Raw genomic sequence first — 18,359 nt, forward strand, 5'->3', positions numbered from 1 at the left:
CGGCCTCCTTGCTCTGAATCTAGCCATTGAGATAACATTTAACCTGAATGGAACGCCCTCCTCCTGTTTTCATTCGCTGGGGGATATAAACGTGCGTCCTCACTGGCTGTGCGTACATTCACGTTGATTATTAATGCGGTTTAGTGGTAAAGCCAATGAGCTCGGGGTTGCCAGATTGTGTGAGAGAAACAAGTAACCAGGTCATGAAAACAAGCACAAAAAGCAAGCACTTGAAAATAGTAGATCCAACAACCTCACAACGCTACCTTGTATCTACTATTTTCAAATAAATCTTGAAGAAAATTTGAAAAATATAATATATTAAACACAGATCTAAAAATTAAACACAAATATTGTATGGGGGTTCCTGCATAACATGTTTTGAGACGGGGGTCCGCAGACAAATATATATTAATTTGGGGGTTCCATGATTTGAAAATGTAACCCTGGTTTAAACAACATTAGTTAACAAGTAAAAAAAACGCAAACCGCAACTACAAAATATTTACAAGCAACTTTACAGGAAAAATAAGCCCAAAGCCGCTTATAATAAGCGGACATGGCAACACTGAATGAGCTCGTCACTACGTGAGTTGACGTCACGCCCCCTGAGCGCTCAGCCCCTGCTTCTTCGTGTGGGTGAACCCGTGGCTCGCGTTCGCTCTATATAAGCGGCAGTTGGACCAGTTCTCACTCAGAAGCGCTTAGAGAGCGCTACAGTGTAGAACATAAAAAGGGAGGGAGACAGCCGTTAGCCAGAACAGTTGGGAATAAAACGTAAATAATTCGGTCGTTAGGGGCAACAAACAACTAGGGTCTTGGGATATCGCCTTCGGAGACATTCCGGTCACCGTTGGCAGCCTGGCCAGAGCCCCGGTGGCAGTTTTAAAGGCTTGTTCCTTCTCACAAAGCGGCGTGCCGAGGGAGGACGCGTCTCTTTGAATAGACAGGATGCATGGACCGCCCTCCGGCGACAGCGCATGCCCACTGCGCCTCATCAAGAGAGTACAATTCGGAATCATCAGCCCAGATGAGCTTGTAGGTTTTCTTTTGGGTAGCGGGTGGGTAGCGGGCCTTTTCTGTATTCTGCAAACATTCACATATTACATGCAATATATGGCTATTCTTCTCATAGATACACTGTTGATGGTAGTTGACTACATGGGTCTGTTTTTACCAAGACAATGGCAATGCTTGCAGTTAGCCTAGCTAGCACATGCTAAGCTAGTGGGAGCTTGGGCTAACTAGCAAGTGCATGTTGCAGGAAGTTTGGGAAAACTTTCAGTGAGCACAACACTTATGAACCAGATCATAACATGAAATAAACGCCCTGTTGTATCGAAAATGTTACATGTAAATTCACACACAACTAAGACTGATTATTGTTTGTTTTATTGACATGGTTCGTTAAATGTGTTTTACGTAGATCACACAATGCCTTGAAAGTAGCAACAGTAGTCTCCGTTGATGAATCCAGTTTGTCGTTTATCGGTGACAAACTTGAAAGTTAATCATTTAAACACACGTATCCTACATGTTACCACTAAATTGAAGACTAATGTTACGTTGGGAGCTGCAAGGCATTATGGTCTGTTAAAAATACTGTTTTGTCTGAAGTTGTGCATGCATCTATTGTGAAATAAATTACAATAAAATGTAACATCAACAGTCAGTGTTTTGTTTTTTATAAACTGTGTATATTCCTTGGTGAGCACCTCCATACTTGACAAACTATAACGTGCAGGTCTTGTCTATTAGCTCATGTACTTTTGTTGCTCATGTACTTTTGTTGCATGATGATAGATTTACCATTTAAACGGGTGGAAAATGTATCGGTTTGTCCATTTACATGGTAACTGTTTCCCCAGAAACGGATGTCCGTCACAGAAGGGGGAATCAAATACCCCGAAACCACAGAAGGAGGGCGCCCGAAACTTGGTGGCCTTATGGACCCAAGGCAAGGGGTTATCGAACGATCTGGAAGGTGTCAAACATGTGCAGGTACAGATTTATATCAATATAGTTATGATGACATACCAGTCAGTGACAGTTCTACTTGGTGTCAATCCCATCAGTGTCCACACATGCTGTTAACATGACTTTTCTTCACGCTCTCAGGTAACATGACAGAATGTCCAGGCCATTTTGGACACATAGAGCTGGCAAAGCCAGTCTTCCATGTGGGCTTCATAACGAAGATCATGAAGGTTCTCCGATGTGTGTGCTTCTTTTGCTCCAAGCTGTTAGTGGATTCGGTTAGTACAGCCAACACAGTCTTGCATATGCTTAGATCCCTCCAATGTTGCTCTTGGGATGAACTGTTATTTGAATCATGTTCGTGACTTTTTAAACTTTGTCTTCTGTTTTCACGTCTAGAATAATCCAAAGATCAAAGACATCCTGTGCAAATCTAAAGGGCAGAACAGAAAGCGCTTGACACATGTATACGAGTTGTGTAAAGGTAAAAATATCTGTGAAGGAGGAGAGGAGATGGACAACAAATTTGGAGTCGAGCAGCATGAGGCAGACTCGGAAGACATAACTAAGGAGAAGGTACAGTAGTATATCAGTAGTAGTAGTATATCAGCCATGTCAACTGTGTTTTTTTGTTAATGTACCATACCGTAATCATCATATTTGTACATCAAACTTATGGATCTTTTCTCTCCAACCCACTCAGGGCCATGGTGGCTGTGGACGCTACCAGCCCCGTATCCGCCGCTCTGGCCTGGAGCTGTATGCCGAGTGGAAGCACGTCAATGAGGACTCCCAGGAGAAGAAGATCCTGTTGAGCCCTGAGCGCGTGCATGAAATCTTCAAGCGCATCTCGGACGAGGAGGACAATATTCTGGGCATGGACCCCAAGTTCTCCCGGCCAGAGTGGATGATTGTCACTGTTTTGCCAGTGCCTCCACTGGCCGTCAGGCCAGCTGTAGTCATGCAGGGCTCTGCCCGCAACCAGGTGAGCCTACAGTATATGATCCTTGATTACTTATTGTATTGAGTTTCCCCATTTCAATCTGTTGCTGAGTTGTACTGAATTTCCATATTGTTAATGTTGAATGTTAATAGCTGCAGCAGTAATAATGAATGTATTCTTTAATACAGGATGACTTGACACACAAACTGGCTGATATAGTCAAGATTAACAACCAACTGAGAAGAAATGAGCAGAGTGGTGCTGCGGCTCACGTTATCGCTGAAGACGTCAAGCTCCTTCAGTTCCATGTAGCCACGATGATAGACAATGAGCTGCCAGGCCTGCCCAGGGTAACTATGCAATTCCTTACTGTCTGCTTTAGAGCAGTGCGTTTCAACCTTCTTCATATCACAGCCCATTATTTATAGGGCATTTGAGCAACGGACCACCATTTGATGAGATTTAGACACTCAGACCCAATACTTAAAATATTTTGTTGTCGTTGGATATGATTTTGTCCACAATTCCATGCTGTATTAATGTTGGTACCATAGGAGAGATAACAGGCAGATGTTTAACAATAATGTAAATCTTGAAAGTGTTGGTTTTCATTTTACAAATGGTAAAATGCAAACAAACACTTTCAAGAATTACATTATGCAGCACAAATCCCTAAATATGGAGTCATAACATCATAGATGAATGACGTCATAGACTTGTCCATATATGGAGTTCCAACCAGCCTGGCAAAAACTCCATATATGGGGTAACTCCATCTATGACCTATGACCCCATATTTAGGCATTTGTGCTGCTCTGCCATAAGGGTCCATTTGGTTTCATATTACGCTCAAGTGTTAAAGATGTATAAGGGTCAATTTGGTAAACCAACTCCATCATATAGCTGGGGACCACCTGGAACCTCCTCGAGGACCACTGGTGGTCCCCGGACCACTGGTTGAAAACCCAGGGCTACCAATTATTAAAATCCAATTAATTGGTACTGTGATTTGTTGTGTGGTTGGCTGGATAGAATTCACCCAGCCTCTAGTTTGAATAGTCGTCTAAATGTAATTTAAACATATCCATTTTTATCTTCAGTTGCTTTCATATGGTTTCCTAAATTGTTCATTTGGTCACAATCTTTTCTTCTCATGCACTAACTTGGCATCTCTTCCATTTCTCAGGCAATGCAAAAGTCTGGCCGCCCACTCAAATCCCTCAAACAGCGTCTAAAGGGGAAGGAAGGCCGTGTCCGTGGTAACCTGATGGGGAAGCGTGTGGACTTCTCAGCTCGAACTGTCATCACCCCGGACCCCAATCTGCAAATTGACCAAGTGGGCGTTCCACGGTCCATTGCAGCCAACATGACCTTCCCAGAAATAGTCACACCATTTAATATTGACAGGTACAATTAACAACAACATCACAGGTTGCTTAACAAACCTTTAACCAAACCAGTCTGTGTGTGGTGATGTGCAGGGTACTTGCAAGTGAGTACATGTGTGGGCTTGTGAGTGAGTACATTTGTTTATTGTTGAGTAGTATAGTTCATTGTTGAGTGTTTGTATTGTCTTCTGCTTATTTTTATTTCATGCTGCTGTAAAACCTTGAAATTCCAATCACATTTTGTTGATATATATATATATATATATATATATATATAGTATATAGTTTAGTACATTCATTGCGTGTAGTATACAATGTACTTGTATTGTGTAGTACATTGCGTGTAAAGCTTAACAAAACATTTTGATGGCCTTTCCAGGTTACAAGAGTTGGTACGGCGAGGCAACAGCCAGTACCCAGGAGCCAAATATATTATCCGTGATAATGGGGACAGAATTGACCTACGGTTCCACCCCAAACCAAGTGATCTTCATCTACAGATTGGCTACAAGGTAAGATTCTCTAGATGAAAATGTCCTATAGAGAAAAGGAGTCGAATATGAATAATTGAATGTCTTATTTTTCCATATCCTTTTCCCCTATTAGGTGGAAAGACACATGTACGACGGTGACATTATCATCTTCAATCGACAGCCCACACTACATAAAATGTCCATGATGGGCCACAGAGTTCGGATCCTTCCGTGGTCCACCTTCCGACTTAATCTCAGGTGCCAAATTAATTCCCATTTGAACTAGACAGAACTATTACATGGCACATTTACTAATAACTAACATGGTGTGTAAAGGCCTAATGAAATGAGTATGTCGTATGATTTGCAGTGTGACCACCCCATACAACGCTGACTTTGATGGCGACGAGATGAACCTGCATCTGCCCCAATCCCTCGAGACCAAGGCAGAAATCCAGGAGTTGGCCATGGTGCCACGCATGATCGTTACACCCCAGTCCAACAGGCCTGTCATGGGAATTGTGCAGGATACGCTCACAGCTGTCCGCAAATTCACCAAAAGGGACGTTTTCTTAGAGAGGGTAAGTTCGAGTTTACATGGCCAAACAGTACAGTAGAGGTCAGTGATGACACAGGGACATAGAATTGGTCTAATAATTGGGATAAAGGGGGAGAAAAAAATAGTTTGAAAAAGTATGTTTATAGATAATTCAGTAATCAACTGTATACTCATAAACAATGCAAAGAGCAATCACTTGATTAACTTCTCAAACAATTTCCCCCCCCATATTTCTCCCACTCCAGGGTGAGGTGATGAACCTGCTCATGTTCCTCTCCACGTGGGACGGGAAGGTGCCGCAGCCAGCCATTATCAAGCCCCGCGCCTTTTGGACAGGCAAGCAGATATTCAGCCTCATCATTCCCGGACACATCAATGTCATACGAACGCACAGCACCCATCCTGACGAGGAGGACAGTGGACCTTACAAACACATCTCCCCTGGAGACACCAAGGTACTACAGAACTCTGCACTACGTGGTGTTCTCAGGCTTAAACATGACATGGTAGTTTACAGACAAATAATAATGTCACTTCACTGTTCTGTTCAATATGTTGCCCTATGGCTGATGCCGTACCCTCATCTCCCTGCCCTCTTTTACTTTCCCTGTGTAAATAAAGCAGAACTAGCTTATGCACACAAATGTTTTTATTGCCAAAGCTTTAATACTTTTGAACCGTTTTCACCCAGGTCGTAGTGGAGAATGGTGAGCTGATCATGGGCATCTTGTGTAAGAAGTCTCTTGGAACATCAGCTGGCTCCCTGGTCCACATCTCCTACTTGGAGATGGGCCATGACATCACCAGACTCTTCTACTCCAATATTCAGACTGTGATTAACAACTGGCTGCTCATTGAGGGTAAGTCAAATCATATCATGTACCCGATTTATTTAACTAATTGAGAAACAAGTATTTGGATATTCGCTTGGAAAATGTGGATATCCAAAGCTTGAAATAAGTTATTGTCGATGCTCCCTGCATTTATCTTTATGGCCCTTCTGTTGCACCTTTGTCTAGGTCACTCCATCGGTATTGGTGACTCCATTGCTGATGCAAAGACTTACCTTGACATCCAGAATACCATCAAGAAAGCTAAACAGGATGTGATAGAAGTAAGCACATTAAAAATTCGCATTTGTTCTGTTCTTTTGTTTTCTGTGGTTTTCAAAAACAATTAATGAAAACGGACTGAACTCACTTACTTGCAAATCTGTCTGACACTGTGCACGTACTCCCCCAGGTTATCGAGAAAGCCCACAATAACGAGTTGGAGCCGACCCCAGGTAACACGCTGAGGCAGACCTTTGAGAACCAGGTCAACCGTATCCTCAATGACGCCCGTGACAAGACGGGATCCTCTGCTCAGAAGTCCCTGTCAGAATACAACAACTTTAAGTCCATGGTGGTGGCCGGGTCCAAGGGATCCAAGATCAACATATCACAGGTGGGCTGCAGGCCTCAAGAGAAAGTGTTGGGGCTCAGGATGTGTGTGTGTTTATAAGGCTTTTTTTTTTTACCTGAGCCCCATGCATACAATTGACACCACTTAGGGGATATACATGGCTATGACCGAACCATTATACCGTGTCTCACCATTCCTTATCTCCATTGCGCTCTATAGGTTATTGCAGTGGTGGGGCAGCAGAACGTTGAGGGTAAGCGAATCCCTTTTGGCTTCAAGCATCGCACGTTGCCCCACTTCATTAAGGATGATTATGGCCCTGAGAGCAGAGGCTTCGTAGAGAACTCCTACCTGGCCGGCCTGACGCCCACAGAGTTCTTTTTCCATGCTATGGGAGGCAGAGAGGGTCTTATCGACACAGCTGTCAAGACTGCTGAGACTGGTAAGTGTTTACAGATTACATTAGTATAGTGGGCAGACTGGGCACACTATCGATAAACCTACAAAATCACCTCTTTCAATGAATTAGTTATGAAGTTGGGAACGAGCAGTTTTATGGATAACACCGATTTCACTATGCCAAACTTTTTGCCTTCCCTTCAATCTCAAGGTTACATCCAGCGCCGTCTGATCAAATCCATGGAGTCGGTGATGGTGAAGTATGACGCCACGGTGCGTAACTCCATAAACCAGGTGGTCCAGCTGCGCTACGGCGAGGACGGCCTGGCCGGAGAAGCTGTGGAGTTCCAAAACATGGCCACGCTCAAACCCTCAAACAAGGCCTTCGAAAAGAAGTGAGTAACACTAAAAACACATACGTAGAGATGGAGGAGTAGAAGAAGCCACTCCATCAGGCTTAAAAGATTCACCAACATAAAAAAGAATTTAGTACTTTGTTACTGGACCATTCGTGAAGTAAAGAAATATAATAATCTATTATTGGGCCATACATGAAGTAAATAAAAATAATCTAAAAGCTCAAATTGCACATTTGCTAAATGTGTTCACTATTGTGGCAAGGAACGGTAAGCGCACTGGTTTTAGTCAGGGATTCTTCCACTGTATTGGGGAATCCAGCTCACACTAGAATTTTCATGATCTTGTTAACTGCAGTTAGTTGACTGTAAGTGAACTCTAGGTCAGTGGCTTAACGGTCTTATCCCCCCTCCTTAATCTTTCTAGGTTTAAGTTTGACTACACTAATGACCGGGCACTGAGGCGCACCCTGCAGGAGGATGTGGTGAAGGACGTGTTGGCCAACGCTCATGTGCAGGGCTCCTTGGAGAAGGAATTTGACAAGATGAAGGAAGACCGAGAGATCCTCAGGGCCATCTTCCCCACTGGTGATAGCAAGGTGTGTGTGGTTACTTGGCCTGCATTTTATTCATAAATGCAAAATACACATGCTGGTGATGATGAGTCTAACAGTGTTGCAATGCTCCCCCCGGGCTCTAGGTGGTGCTGCCATGCAACCTGGCCAGAATGATCTGGAATGCCCAGAAGATCTTCAGAATTAACATCCGCACCCCCACAGATCTCAATCCTTTTCGAGTGGTCGAAGGTATGCCTCAGAAACTGCACCTTTGTAAACAGCTTGACATTTTGAATTCCCCAACAGTGTTAACTGTTCTCACCATATCATTAGCTCTAGTGAATCAGGTGAAGAACTGTCTGACTATGGGGATTACTACTGGGAGGTGATAGCATTGCCTCAAGAACTGCTTATATGGCTAAATAAAGCCTGCTGGTCTATCTATGCCCTGTCTGGTTCAGAGCTGCAAGGATCACACGGGAAGATCGTAGCATCGTTGTGTTACCAGTGCCATGTGACGCATACAGTTAATAGAGTTGTGAACTTGTCATGTGGTTGACTGTAATGGCATAATAAAGTACCACATTAATCAGAATTAAATATACCTTTAATAGTCAGGGCGTCTCCATTGCAAGCCATGGTGTAGTATTTTCATTTTCAAGTCCTCCTTTTATGAAGGCCAACTTTGAGGATATTTAACATGAATGCTAGGACATTAAAACCTGACAACGCTTCCCAATGAGTCGTGTTTCGAGCTTGCTCTACATGCATAGAAAGTATGCAATATAGGTCTTGAGATTTTTGTGCGTTTTTGTACCTTTTGTTGATCATAGATTACACTAGGTGAAAACGTTAATTCCCCCGACTGTGCACAACATAATGTTCAATCATGAATTTCCTTCTGACCCATTAGGTGTCCAGGAGCTGAGTAAGAAGCTGGTGATTGTGAATGGTGAAGACCCACTGAGCAAACAGGCGCAGCAGAACGCCACACTCCTCTTCAACATCCACCTGCGCTCCACCCTCTGCTCCAAACGCATGACAGAGGAGTTCCGCCTCTCCACAGAAGCCTTTGAGTGGCTCCTAGGAGAGATTGAAACCAAGTTTAACCAGTCCATTGTAAGTTTGGCACGTATACTACACGCTGCTGCATACATGTAAGCGTGCAGTGTTATACAAGTTTTATGGGGCTAAATTACTAAACTTGTCAAAAATAGTTGTATCTTGCACCCAAGATAAAGGAACTGCAGCCAATAAGTTGCTCCCATTCACTCCTTATTAATCTCCCTGCTCTAGACCCACCCAGGTGAGATGGTGGGGGCCCTGGCTGCCCAGTCGCTGGGAGAGCCCGCCACCCAGATGACCCTGAACACCTTCCATTACGCCGGTGTGTCGGCCAAGAACGTCACGCTGGGTGTGCCGCGTCTCAAGGAGCTGATCAACATCTCCAAGAGACCCAAGACCCCCTCGCTGACGGTCTTCCTCTTGGGCCAGGCGGCACGGGATGCAGAGAGGGCCAAGGACATCTTGTGTCGTCTGGAGCACACCACCTTGCGAAAGGTTAGACTTAGGATGGAGCAAAAGTGGAATGAAAAGTATAGGTTTTAAAACAAATCAGTTGGAAAAGACAAGAGCTCCCCCTTGTGTCTACGTTATATAACTGTAGTTACACTTTTAGGATATCTACAATCCTTGACATCCCTAACGTGAGATGCACATTTGCCTCTTTTGACTGATCAGCAAACATCAAAATGTTTTACTATATTTACATGCAATGACTAAACTCTCCCTTTTCTGCTATAGGTGACGGCCAATACTGCCATCTACTATGACCCCAACCCCCAGAGCACAGTGGTGAATGAGGACCAAGAGTGGGTGAACGTCTACTATGAGATGCCTGACTTCGACGTGACCCGCATCTCTCCCTGGCTGCTGCGTATTGAACTGGACCGCAAGCACATGACTGACCGCAAGCTCACCATGGAGCAGATCGCTGAGAAGATAAATGCCGGTGAGTGGCTCATATAGGCCAGATTATTCAAGACATTGGAAATACCCCTCACACACACAGTCCCCAGTAACATAAGCATAATGTTTCCCCCCCAGGTTTCGGTGATGACCTGAATTGCATCTTCAATGACGATAACGCAGAGAAGCTGGTTCTGCGAATCCGTATCATGAACAGTGACGAAAACAAGTTCCAGGAGGTGAGAAACGGCAGCCATGTTATAAATCATAAAGCCTGGATAAGAACTATTGCCATAGTATCTAAAACTGGTTTACATGAATGTCCAGCCTACCAGGAAACGTCCTGTAGCGCTGTATTTACTGTACTTCCGCTTTGAGCAATAGGCTTTTTTTGTTTTCTAGATTTATGGCTTTTGACCAATTTTTCTTTGTCTAGGACGAGGAGGTGGTGGACAAGATGGATGACGATGTTTTTCTGAGATGCATTGAATCCAACATGCTGACAGACATGACACTACAGGGCATCGAGCAGATCAGCAAGGTACTGGACGGAAAGGCACACTATCACACTGAATCCATCAGTCAATTCAGATATAGTCTTAGAGAAAGATTCTGTTTTTGATGAACACTAAACAACGGAGCCCTGTCTAGTACTGGTTACAAGAGTCAAACCCAGAGTAAATAATATGCTTGGAAAGAATAAAATAAAAAAACATGCCCCCCCCAACAAGTGAAAATACTAAATCTACAAGCTCATGTGACACGGCTCAATGTGCGCTTGTAGATTGGCTATTTTATTATCAAATGGGGCTTAAGTGGTTAATTCATAATGTATTTGTGTTCCGGGGAGACACCACATTTCGATTTTGGGTCTCAAGTTGAAAAGGCTTAGGAACTGCTGGTCAAACCCGTCTCATTCTCTCTCTTTCAGGTGTACATGCACTTGCCCCAGACGGATAATAAGAAAAAGATCATCATTACGGAGGAAGGGGAGTTCAAGGCCCTGCAGGAGTGGATCCTTGAAACGGACGGAGTGGGCCTCATGAGGGTCCTCAGCGAGAAAGATGTGGACCCTGTCAGGACCACCTCCAACGACATTGTGGAGATCTTCACGGTACGCCATGAACACGAGTAGATGCGTTTGTCTACTAAACTACTACTAAACTTCTACTACAGTTATTATAGTCAATATTATACAATATCATTTTGTGCTGAATTCAATATTTGTGCTTTAAATGGCTGAATTAGAAATTGAGAATGTCATGAAATTACTACAATGACCATCTTTGACATTTTGAAGGGGTTTAGCCAAGTTTTCCTTGTTGAGGAAGTGTGAGGTCATATTGAAGGGGTAAAATGTGGATTCTCTAAGTCTTTCAAGAAAGTACAATTGAAGACCCTGCTCTCTACAATGCAGGTGCTGGGTATCGAGGCTGTGCGCAAGGCTCTGGAGCGTGAGTTGTACCATGTCATCTCATTCGACGGTTCCTACGTCAACTACCGTCACTTGTCCCTACTTTGTGACACCATGACATGCAGGGGACATCTGATGGCCATCACACGTCACGGCATCAACCGGCAAGACACGGGACCTCTCATGAAGTGCTCCTTTGAGGAGACGGTGAGAAGCGAGCCATCACGTATTATGCAGAGATTAGCCGATGCAGTATAATTCCATTAATAAATCGTTTTTGTGATGCACTGCTTGTGTAATCGGATACATTTTTCACCAAATAAAATAATTTGCATTTCATACTGATATTCCCATTTTCCTTGCCGATCCAGGTGGATGTGCTGATGGAAGCGTCCTCCCACGGAGAGAGTGACCCAATGAAGGGTGTGTCTGAGAACATCATGCTTGGTCAGCTGGCTCCAGCTGGGACAGGATGCTTCGACCTGTTGCTGGATGCCGAGAAGTGTAAATATGGCATGGAGATCCCTACAAACATCCCCGGCATCAGTGTGGCAGGACGTAAGTCAGGGGGGGGACTTTCTGGACACGTGTTCTATTAAACTCATTATTTTGTTTTTATTACATGAATGCAGAGCATTGATATTGACTTCTCTGCATCCATCCTACTTGCAGCCACTGGAATGTTCTTTGGTTCGGCACCCAGCCCCATGAGTGGCATGTCACCTGCCATGACCCCGTGGAACACAGGAGCGACCCCAGCATACGGTGCATGGTCCCCTAGCGTTGGTGAGTTACACGCCTTGGATTCACATTGCTCATCTTTTTTTTTCTCTTATGTCTGTGTATTGACTTATGCTTTTTAACCTCCAGGAAGCGGCATGACTCCAGGAGCTGCAGGCTTTTCGCCCAGTGCAGCATCCGATGCAAGCGGCTTCTCTCCAGGCTACTCACCAGCATGGTCCCCTACCCCTGGGTCTCCTGGGTCACCTGGCCCAGCCAGCCCATACATCCCCTCTCCAGGTTAGACAGCAGAGTTTGAAAATGTGTCTTCAATTTTCCCATGGAATTATAATGTTAATTTTCAGTTACACAATGCAATGACAGATTTTTAGAACTTAAAGACAATTGCATACCGTACAATGCGACAGGTGCGTAGGAGAATAGTGAAATCCAAGAGTGAAATGGAGTGTGTGATCCCACACACTGTAACATTTTTGTCCTTAGACCTCCACAAGGACAAACGAGAGAATTTAGAGTTTTAAAAAAGCACAGAGGGCAACCAGGTGCTCAAAGGAGATCATAAAGTCTAACTCTAGGATCAGCCGGAATGCAGGCTTAAAAGGCTGAGCATTCAAAAATGTGGAGGAGAGGTTGTAAAGTTAAAACAAAGTTTATTATATATAATGTTTCAACCAGTCTTCTTCAGGGTGAGAACTGGCTAGTTTATTTTGTTGTAACATTTTCCTCTTTGTGTCACTTCAGGTGGAGCCATGTCCCCCAACTACTCGCCCACCTCCCCGGCATACGAGCCTCGTTCTCCTGGTGGCTACACTCCGCAGAGCCCGGGCTACTCCCCGACGTCGCCCTCCTACTCGCCGACATCCCCCTCTTACTCCCCCACCAGCCCCAACTACAGCCCCACCTCTCCCTCCTACTCTCCCACCTCGCCCAGTTACTCGCCCACCTCCCCCTCCTACTCCCCGACTTCCCCCTCCTATTCGCCCACGTCACCGTCTTACTCGCCGACGTCCCCGTCGTACTCCCCTACCTCCCCGTCCTACTCCCCCACCTCTCCCAGTTACAGTCCGACGTCGCCGAGCTACAGCCCGACGTCGCCCAGCTACTCGCCCACGTCTCCCTCCTACTCTCCCACCTCCCCCTCTTACTCCCCCACGTCACCGTCCTATTCTCCCACCTCCCCCTCCTACTCCCCGACCTCGCCCTCCTACTCGCCCACCAGCCCAAGCTACAGTCCCACTTCGCCCAACTACACTCCCACCTCCCCGAGTTACTCCCCTACCTCGCCCTCCTACTCCCCTACATCTCCCTCCTACTCGCCCACCTCGCCCAACTACACCCCCACCAGCCCCAACTATTCTCCCACCTCTCCGTCTTACTCTCCCACCTCTCCATCCTACTCCCCCTCCAGCCCACGTTTCACCCCCCAGTCGCCCACCTATACGCCGAGCTCCCCCTCCTACAGCCCCAGCTCGCCTTCCTATTCCCCTACCTCTCCCAAATACACCCCCACCTCCCCCTCCTACAGCCCGAGCTCTCCGGAGTATACCCCAACCTCCCCCAAGTACTCCCCCACTTCCCCCAAGTATTCCCCGACATCACCCAAGTACTCGCCCACCTCTCCGACTTACTCCCCCACGACTCCAAAGTACAGTCCCACTTCACCCACTTACTCCCCTACGTCCCCTACCTACACCCCGACCAGCCCCAAATACTCCCCGACCTCGCCCACCTACTCCCCCACCTCACCCAAGTACTCGCCCACTTCCCCCACATACTCGCCCACTAGTCCTAAAGGCTCCACTTACAGCCCCACCTCCCCGGGCTACAGCCCGACTTCACCTACATACAGCCTCACCAGCCCGGCCATCAGCCCCGACGACAGTGATGAGGAGAACAACTGAGCTGCTACAAAGACGGGGTGGCAGCAGCTGAGGATTCCCCCCTACTGCCCCCCCAACCACCGTGACCACCACCACGTTCACCTAAGGGGTTGGACAACTGAAGGATGGCACCCCCAACCCTGCTGGATGGCGCTTTGAGTCGCAGCTAAGCAAAGCCACAGGGGCTCCACTTGTGAATTTCTTCTTTTTTTTTCTTCTTTTTTTTTTTACTTCAGGGAATCCCCTTTTATTGGATAACCTGTGACCCCAGGCCTGACCATCTTAGGGAGGGGGTTCCCCAAAAACATATTTACTATTTGATAGACTTGAACCAGGAGAAAAAGCCTGCCTTTTGGAAATTAGCAATTGTTTTTAACTATTACACACGGGGTATTGAAGCAGAATTGAAAGTCTGTGAACTATGAGAGGGAGATGTGGACACATTAGGGAGGGGTCCATTTTACCCTCCATTTCACTGCATCCAGTCGCTCTCTCTCTGAATTTCAGTGTTGGCTGTATTGCCAAAAGCCTTTAAAACCCTATAAACGGATTGTATTTATCACTTAAAGCATAAGCTTAAAAAAGCAAATATATAGGATGTTGCGCTATAGGGTTGCGCTGATCTTTATTTCATATTGCAGAGGCGAATCTTCATTAACCTTATTTTTGTTTTGTTTTTCCTCTTTGGTATATGTGTAGTTGCTGCCAACTATTAGGGGGTTTTGCGTGAGGAATGACAGATTGTCTCTGCAATTCAAAGTTGATAATTAAATTAATTCAGTAGTTCATTTATGTGCCCTCTGGGCAAGTCTAGCATAGTGCTGTTCTGTAGTGGAAGAGGGGGCTCAAATCACAGATTGACATATATCCAAGACGGGGAGAGAGAAACTGGAATAGAGGAGATAAACTTGTCCTATTTAATTCCCCTGTTGATTCCCGGTTCCCGGCCACCTCCACAGCATCCTGCCAACACATCCACATGTATCACCACCCTCCCCTCTTGTCCGTTCAATGCCCTAAAGATACAAACTTAAAACGATGTCATTAAACATCCACCAGCATCCTTTTGTCCTTTACCATGTGGAGTCGATGAATGCAAAAAACAACATTTTTCTTCAGAAAGTATCCTTGGACACTCCTGGGAAGTTAAATATTTATAAAAAAAATGTTAATGATATCACGAGAGTTGTGCTTGATTTGATCTTATTTTTCCAAGGAAAAAGTCAGGGCATAGAAGGTTGGCAAGGGATTCTAGTTTGGCATTGCTGCTTTTGTCACTGTTTGCATGAGTAGCACATGTTTAAACCAGCTTTAGGTTGACTCATGGGTCCCTCCCATTCTAAAGTAATTCTATGCCCATTTCTGATTATCTAATGTGTTTTCACTTCATTTGGACTCTATTCAATTTATTTATGTAAAAGTTAACTATTCTGTGTGAATGAGAATAGAGTAAAAAAATACAACTTTTTTGCTTTTCTTAATTTGCTTCTGGTGATGTAAAACAGTTTGCAGCATCCTGCTTTCAGATATTGTGGATGAAGGGGCTGTGGAAGGAGGGGAGTAAAATGTGAGAGCATCAACTCAGAATCCACTATCCTTTTCCCTAATAGTCCAAGTTCTGCTTCCATGGCTCTCTTGATTAAAGCAAGATGAGTTATAGTTTATTCAGCAGTTGTACAAAATGTTGCATGCTGTCATTCTTGAGGCTTCGTTCTGTAATGGTATTACCACATTGTGGCGTCTCTTCAGTTCAGGTAGAAGCGCTCACTCAAGTGTTGGACACAGGAGGGCGGCTTGCCTTCTCTGGAAGCCAGTTCACACTTCCTAAAGAGTAACAGACTCTGTTCAATCACTCTTGGTTAGTTAAACATGTTTCAGACTGTCTAATGAAAGAGCACTTTTTTGCCTCTTATGTTCTCTACCCACTACATTAGTGTAATTAGTTTTGGATCTGACGGACTGTTTTCAAGATGCTTTCATGTTATAACGAAGTATGTCTGAATTTAGGGAGCAACGGTGAGTTCACGTGCCTGACTGACAATGGAACATACTTTTTCTTCCCCATGTTCTGTATGGTCGGTAAAGCAGGTAATAATTGACTTGATTCCCAATTAACAATTAGTTGGGTCTCCTCCATCTCCCCTCTTCATCCACAATGGATCCTGGTCGTTTATGTATTTTTTTTATTTTTAAACCAGTGTATGTACCTATGATGATTGAGGTAAGCTTGGAGCAGGGGAGGGAACACTGCATCCGACTGGGAGTCTGCAGGAAGTGAAATTTTGACCCCAGAATGGACCACACTCATAAAAGCTTTGTTAACTGTCTGAAAACTTTGAAATCAACCTAAACTTTATAACAAAATTACCAGATACTGAAATTATTGTGCATCTTTGGCCTAATGGTCTTTAAATTCACACTGGTTTGGCTTTGTCATTGATGTTTGCAAGTATTGTGGTGGCTATAGCTCTGGTCATTTTGGCGGCCACCGCCATAACATCCAGTCCTATTGTCTTAATTGTGCCGTCCATTCAGTTCAGGATGTCAGGACTCCCAGTTGTATCAATGTGAGTGAAAGTGCGTGTGTGCGTTTTTTTTAGGCTGGGTTGAGTATGTCAAAGGCGACAGGGTTTCCTCAAGTTGGAGAAGAGACAAGTCATGTCTTGGGAAAGGAAGGTTTAAATTAAAGAAAATGCCACTGTATAGAAATCAATCCAATATCTCATTCTCTGTATCTTTGTTTTGTTTGTTTTTTTGACTTGATGAAAAATAATAAAAGTTTTACTATATCTTGTCTGTTTTTGTACCCTTTATTTGAGTTGCTGGGGTTAAATGAGTACATCAAGCTGGGATGTGTATAGTTGTCTGAAACCTTGAAAGACCAAATCTACTTGATATACTTTCAGGAGTTCAAGGGCCTTAATAAAATATTTGCAATAACCCCATTGGTTTTAGTGCAAAGTTTGAAGGCACTTTCTTATCTTTGCCTTAGTGGTAGTACACTGCCACCTGGTGTCCAAAATACAGCTACTTGTAGTTGCAGGTGCCTGCACTATTGTAACAAACGGTACAGAAATCAGTTGGTACAGTACATGTTGGTGTTAGTTAAAAACTTAATTTATATCAAATTCCTGTTCTTCAAATGCCACTCAACGATCGGAATGAGTTTTCTTTTGAATTCAAACATGAATACATTGAAAAACAAGTTGTTAGGCGACATCATCAGTATCGTGTATCTATATTTTTGCATATCTATATTTTTTGCATATCTAATATGATTCTTCCACTTCCACAAATCCGAAACAGAAATCATCAGTTTTGACACTTGCTTTGCACTACAAATTTTGACAGTGTGTCTTGAACCAACGGTGACTCTTTATGTCCGGGATGGAGATGCGCCCCTCTGGACTGGCCGTCGTCGTTTAAACAGCAGACTAAGTGGTGTGATATTTATTTCGTTCCAAGGTGTCAAGTAGATTTTCTTCTCGAGCAAGTCTGTCACTGGCCTGGGATCAGGCCATTCTGTCACTGGCCTGATCCCAGGGCAGCTTTCCGGTCAGCCTGGCGGTCAGAACCACCCCACAGGCCCACAGGTCTCTGGACTCCGTCTGGCCGAGAACCTCGGGGGCCATGTATGAAGGTGACCCACAACCAGTGCCGGCCCGGAGCAATTTGGTGCCCTAGGCAGGATTTTTCGTGATGCCCCCTTGACCATGGCCCCCTTGTATTCTAAAGCACTGTGTTTTATTTTTTTGCTTGGTGGATGCCCCCCTCCCCTCATGATGCCCCAGGCAACTGCCTGTTCTGCCTGATGGGAGGGCCGGCCCTGCCCACAACACCAGCTAAGGAGACGCTCGCTAGACCGAAATCGGTCATCTTCAGGTTGTGTCTCTCATCCAGCAGGATGTTCTCGGGCTTGATGTCTCTGTGCGTGACCCCCAGACCGTGAAGGTCATGGTGGAGGTACTCCTGCACGGCCGCCATCAGTTGCATACAATGAGCTTGTGGCTCTTCAAGCCCCATGCCAGGCTGTATGTGGTTCAACAGCTCTCCTCCACTGCACTAGGCTACTGCAGGATGGAACAGATAGGCCTATTAGGCCGTCCAGCCATCGGTTCGCTGGCCAAAGAAGTGTACATACATTAGTGTACATACAGTGAACATACATTAGTATGTTCACTGTATGATCATGATGGACCATTGAATGGTCCATTTGGACAGTCAATAACAATAACAATAACAATACATGGCATGAAATATAATAAACAAATGATAGGGTAGTTTTGTTTTGCTGTATCAT

The 18,359-nt window shown here is 44.9% G+C and overlaps 1 protein-coding gene across 1 annotated transcript; it reads left to right on the top strand.

The window, feature by feature from the left end:
- Positions 1-716: 716 nt before the first annotated feature.
- On the top strand, positions 717-16,848 carry polr2a (RNA polymerase II subunit A). Its single transcript, XM_079491764.1, has 29 exons — positions 717-1,038; positions 1,869-2,001; positions 2,119-2,255; positions 2,377-2,553; positions 2,681-2,962; positions 3,109-3,270; positions 4,107-4,327; positions 4,688-4,820; positions 4,915-5,039; positions 5,152-5,362; positions 5,586-5,795; positions 6,032-6,200; positions 6,360-6,454; positions 6,583-6,786; positions 6,964-7,186; positions 7,355-7,538; positions 7,927-8,098; positions 8,200-8,305; positions 8,970-9,175; positions 9,353-9,616; positions 9,860-10,067; positions 10,163-10,263; positions 10,461-10,565; positions 10,956-11,138; positions 11,442-11,645; positions 11,810-11,996; positions 12,111-12,224; positions 12,309-12,458; positions 12,921-16,848. The coding sequence occupies exons 1-29, from the start codon at positions 952-954 to the stop codon at positions 14,078-14,080; spliced, it is 5,913 nt and encodes a 1,970-aa protein (XP_079347890.1). The 5' UTR covers positions 717-951; the 3' UTR covers positions 14,081-16,848.
- Positions 16,849-18,359: the final 1,511 nt, after the last annotated feature.

Source organism: Electrona antarctica (genome assembly GCF_951216825.1).
Source record: "Electrona antarctica genome assembly, chromosome: 21".
NCBI classification, from domain to species: Eukaryota; Metazoa; Chordata; class Actinopteri; order Myctophiformes; family Myctophidae; genus Electrona; species Electrona antarctica.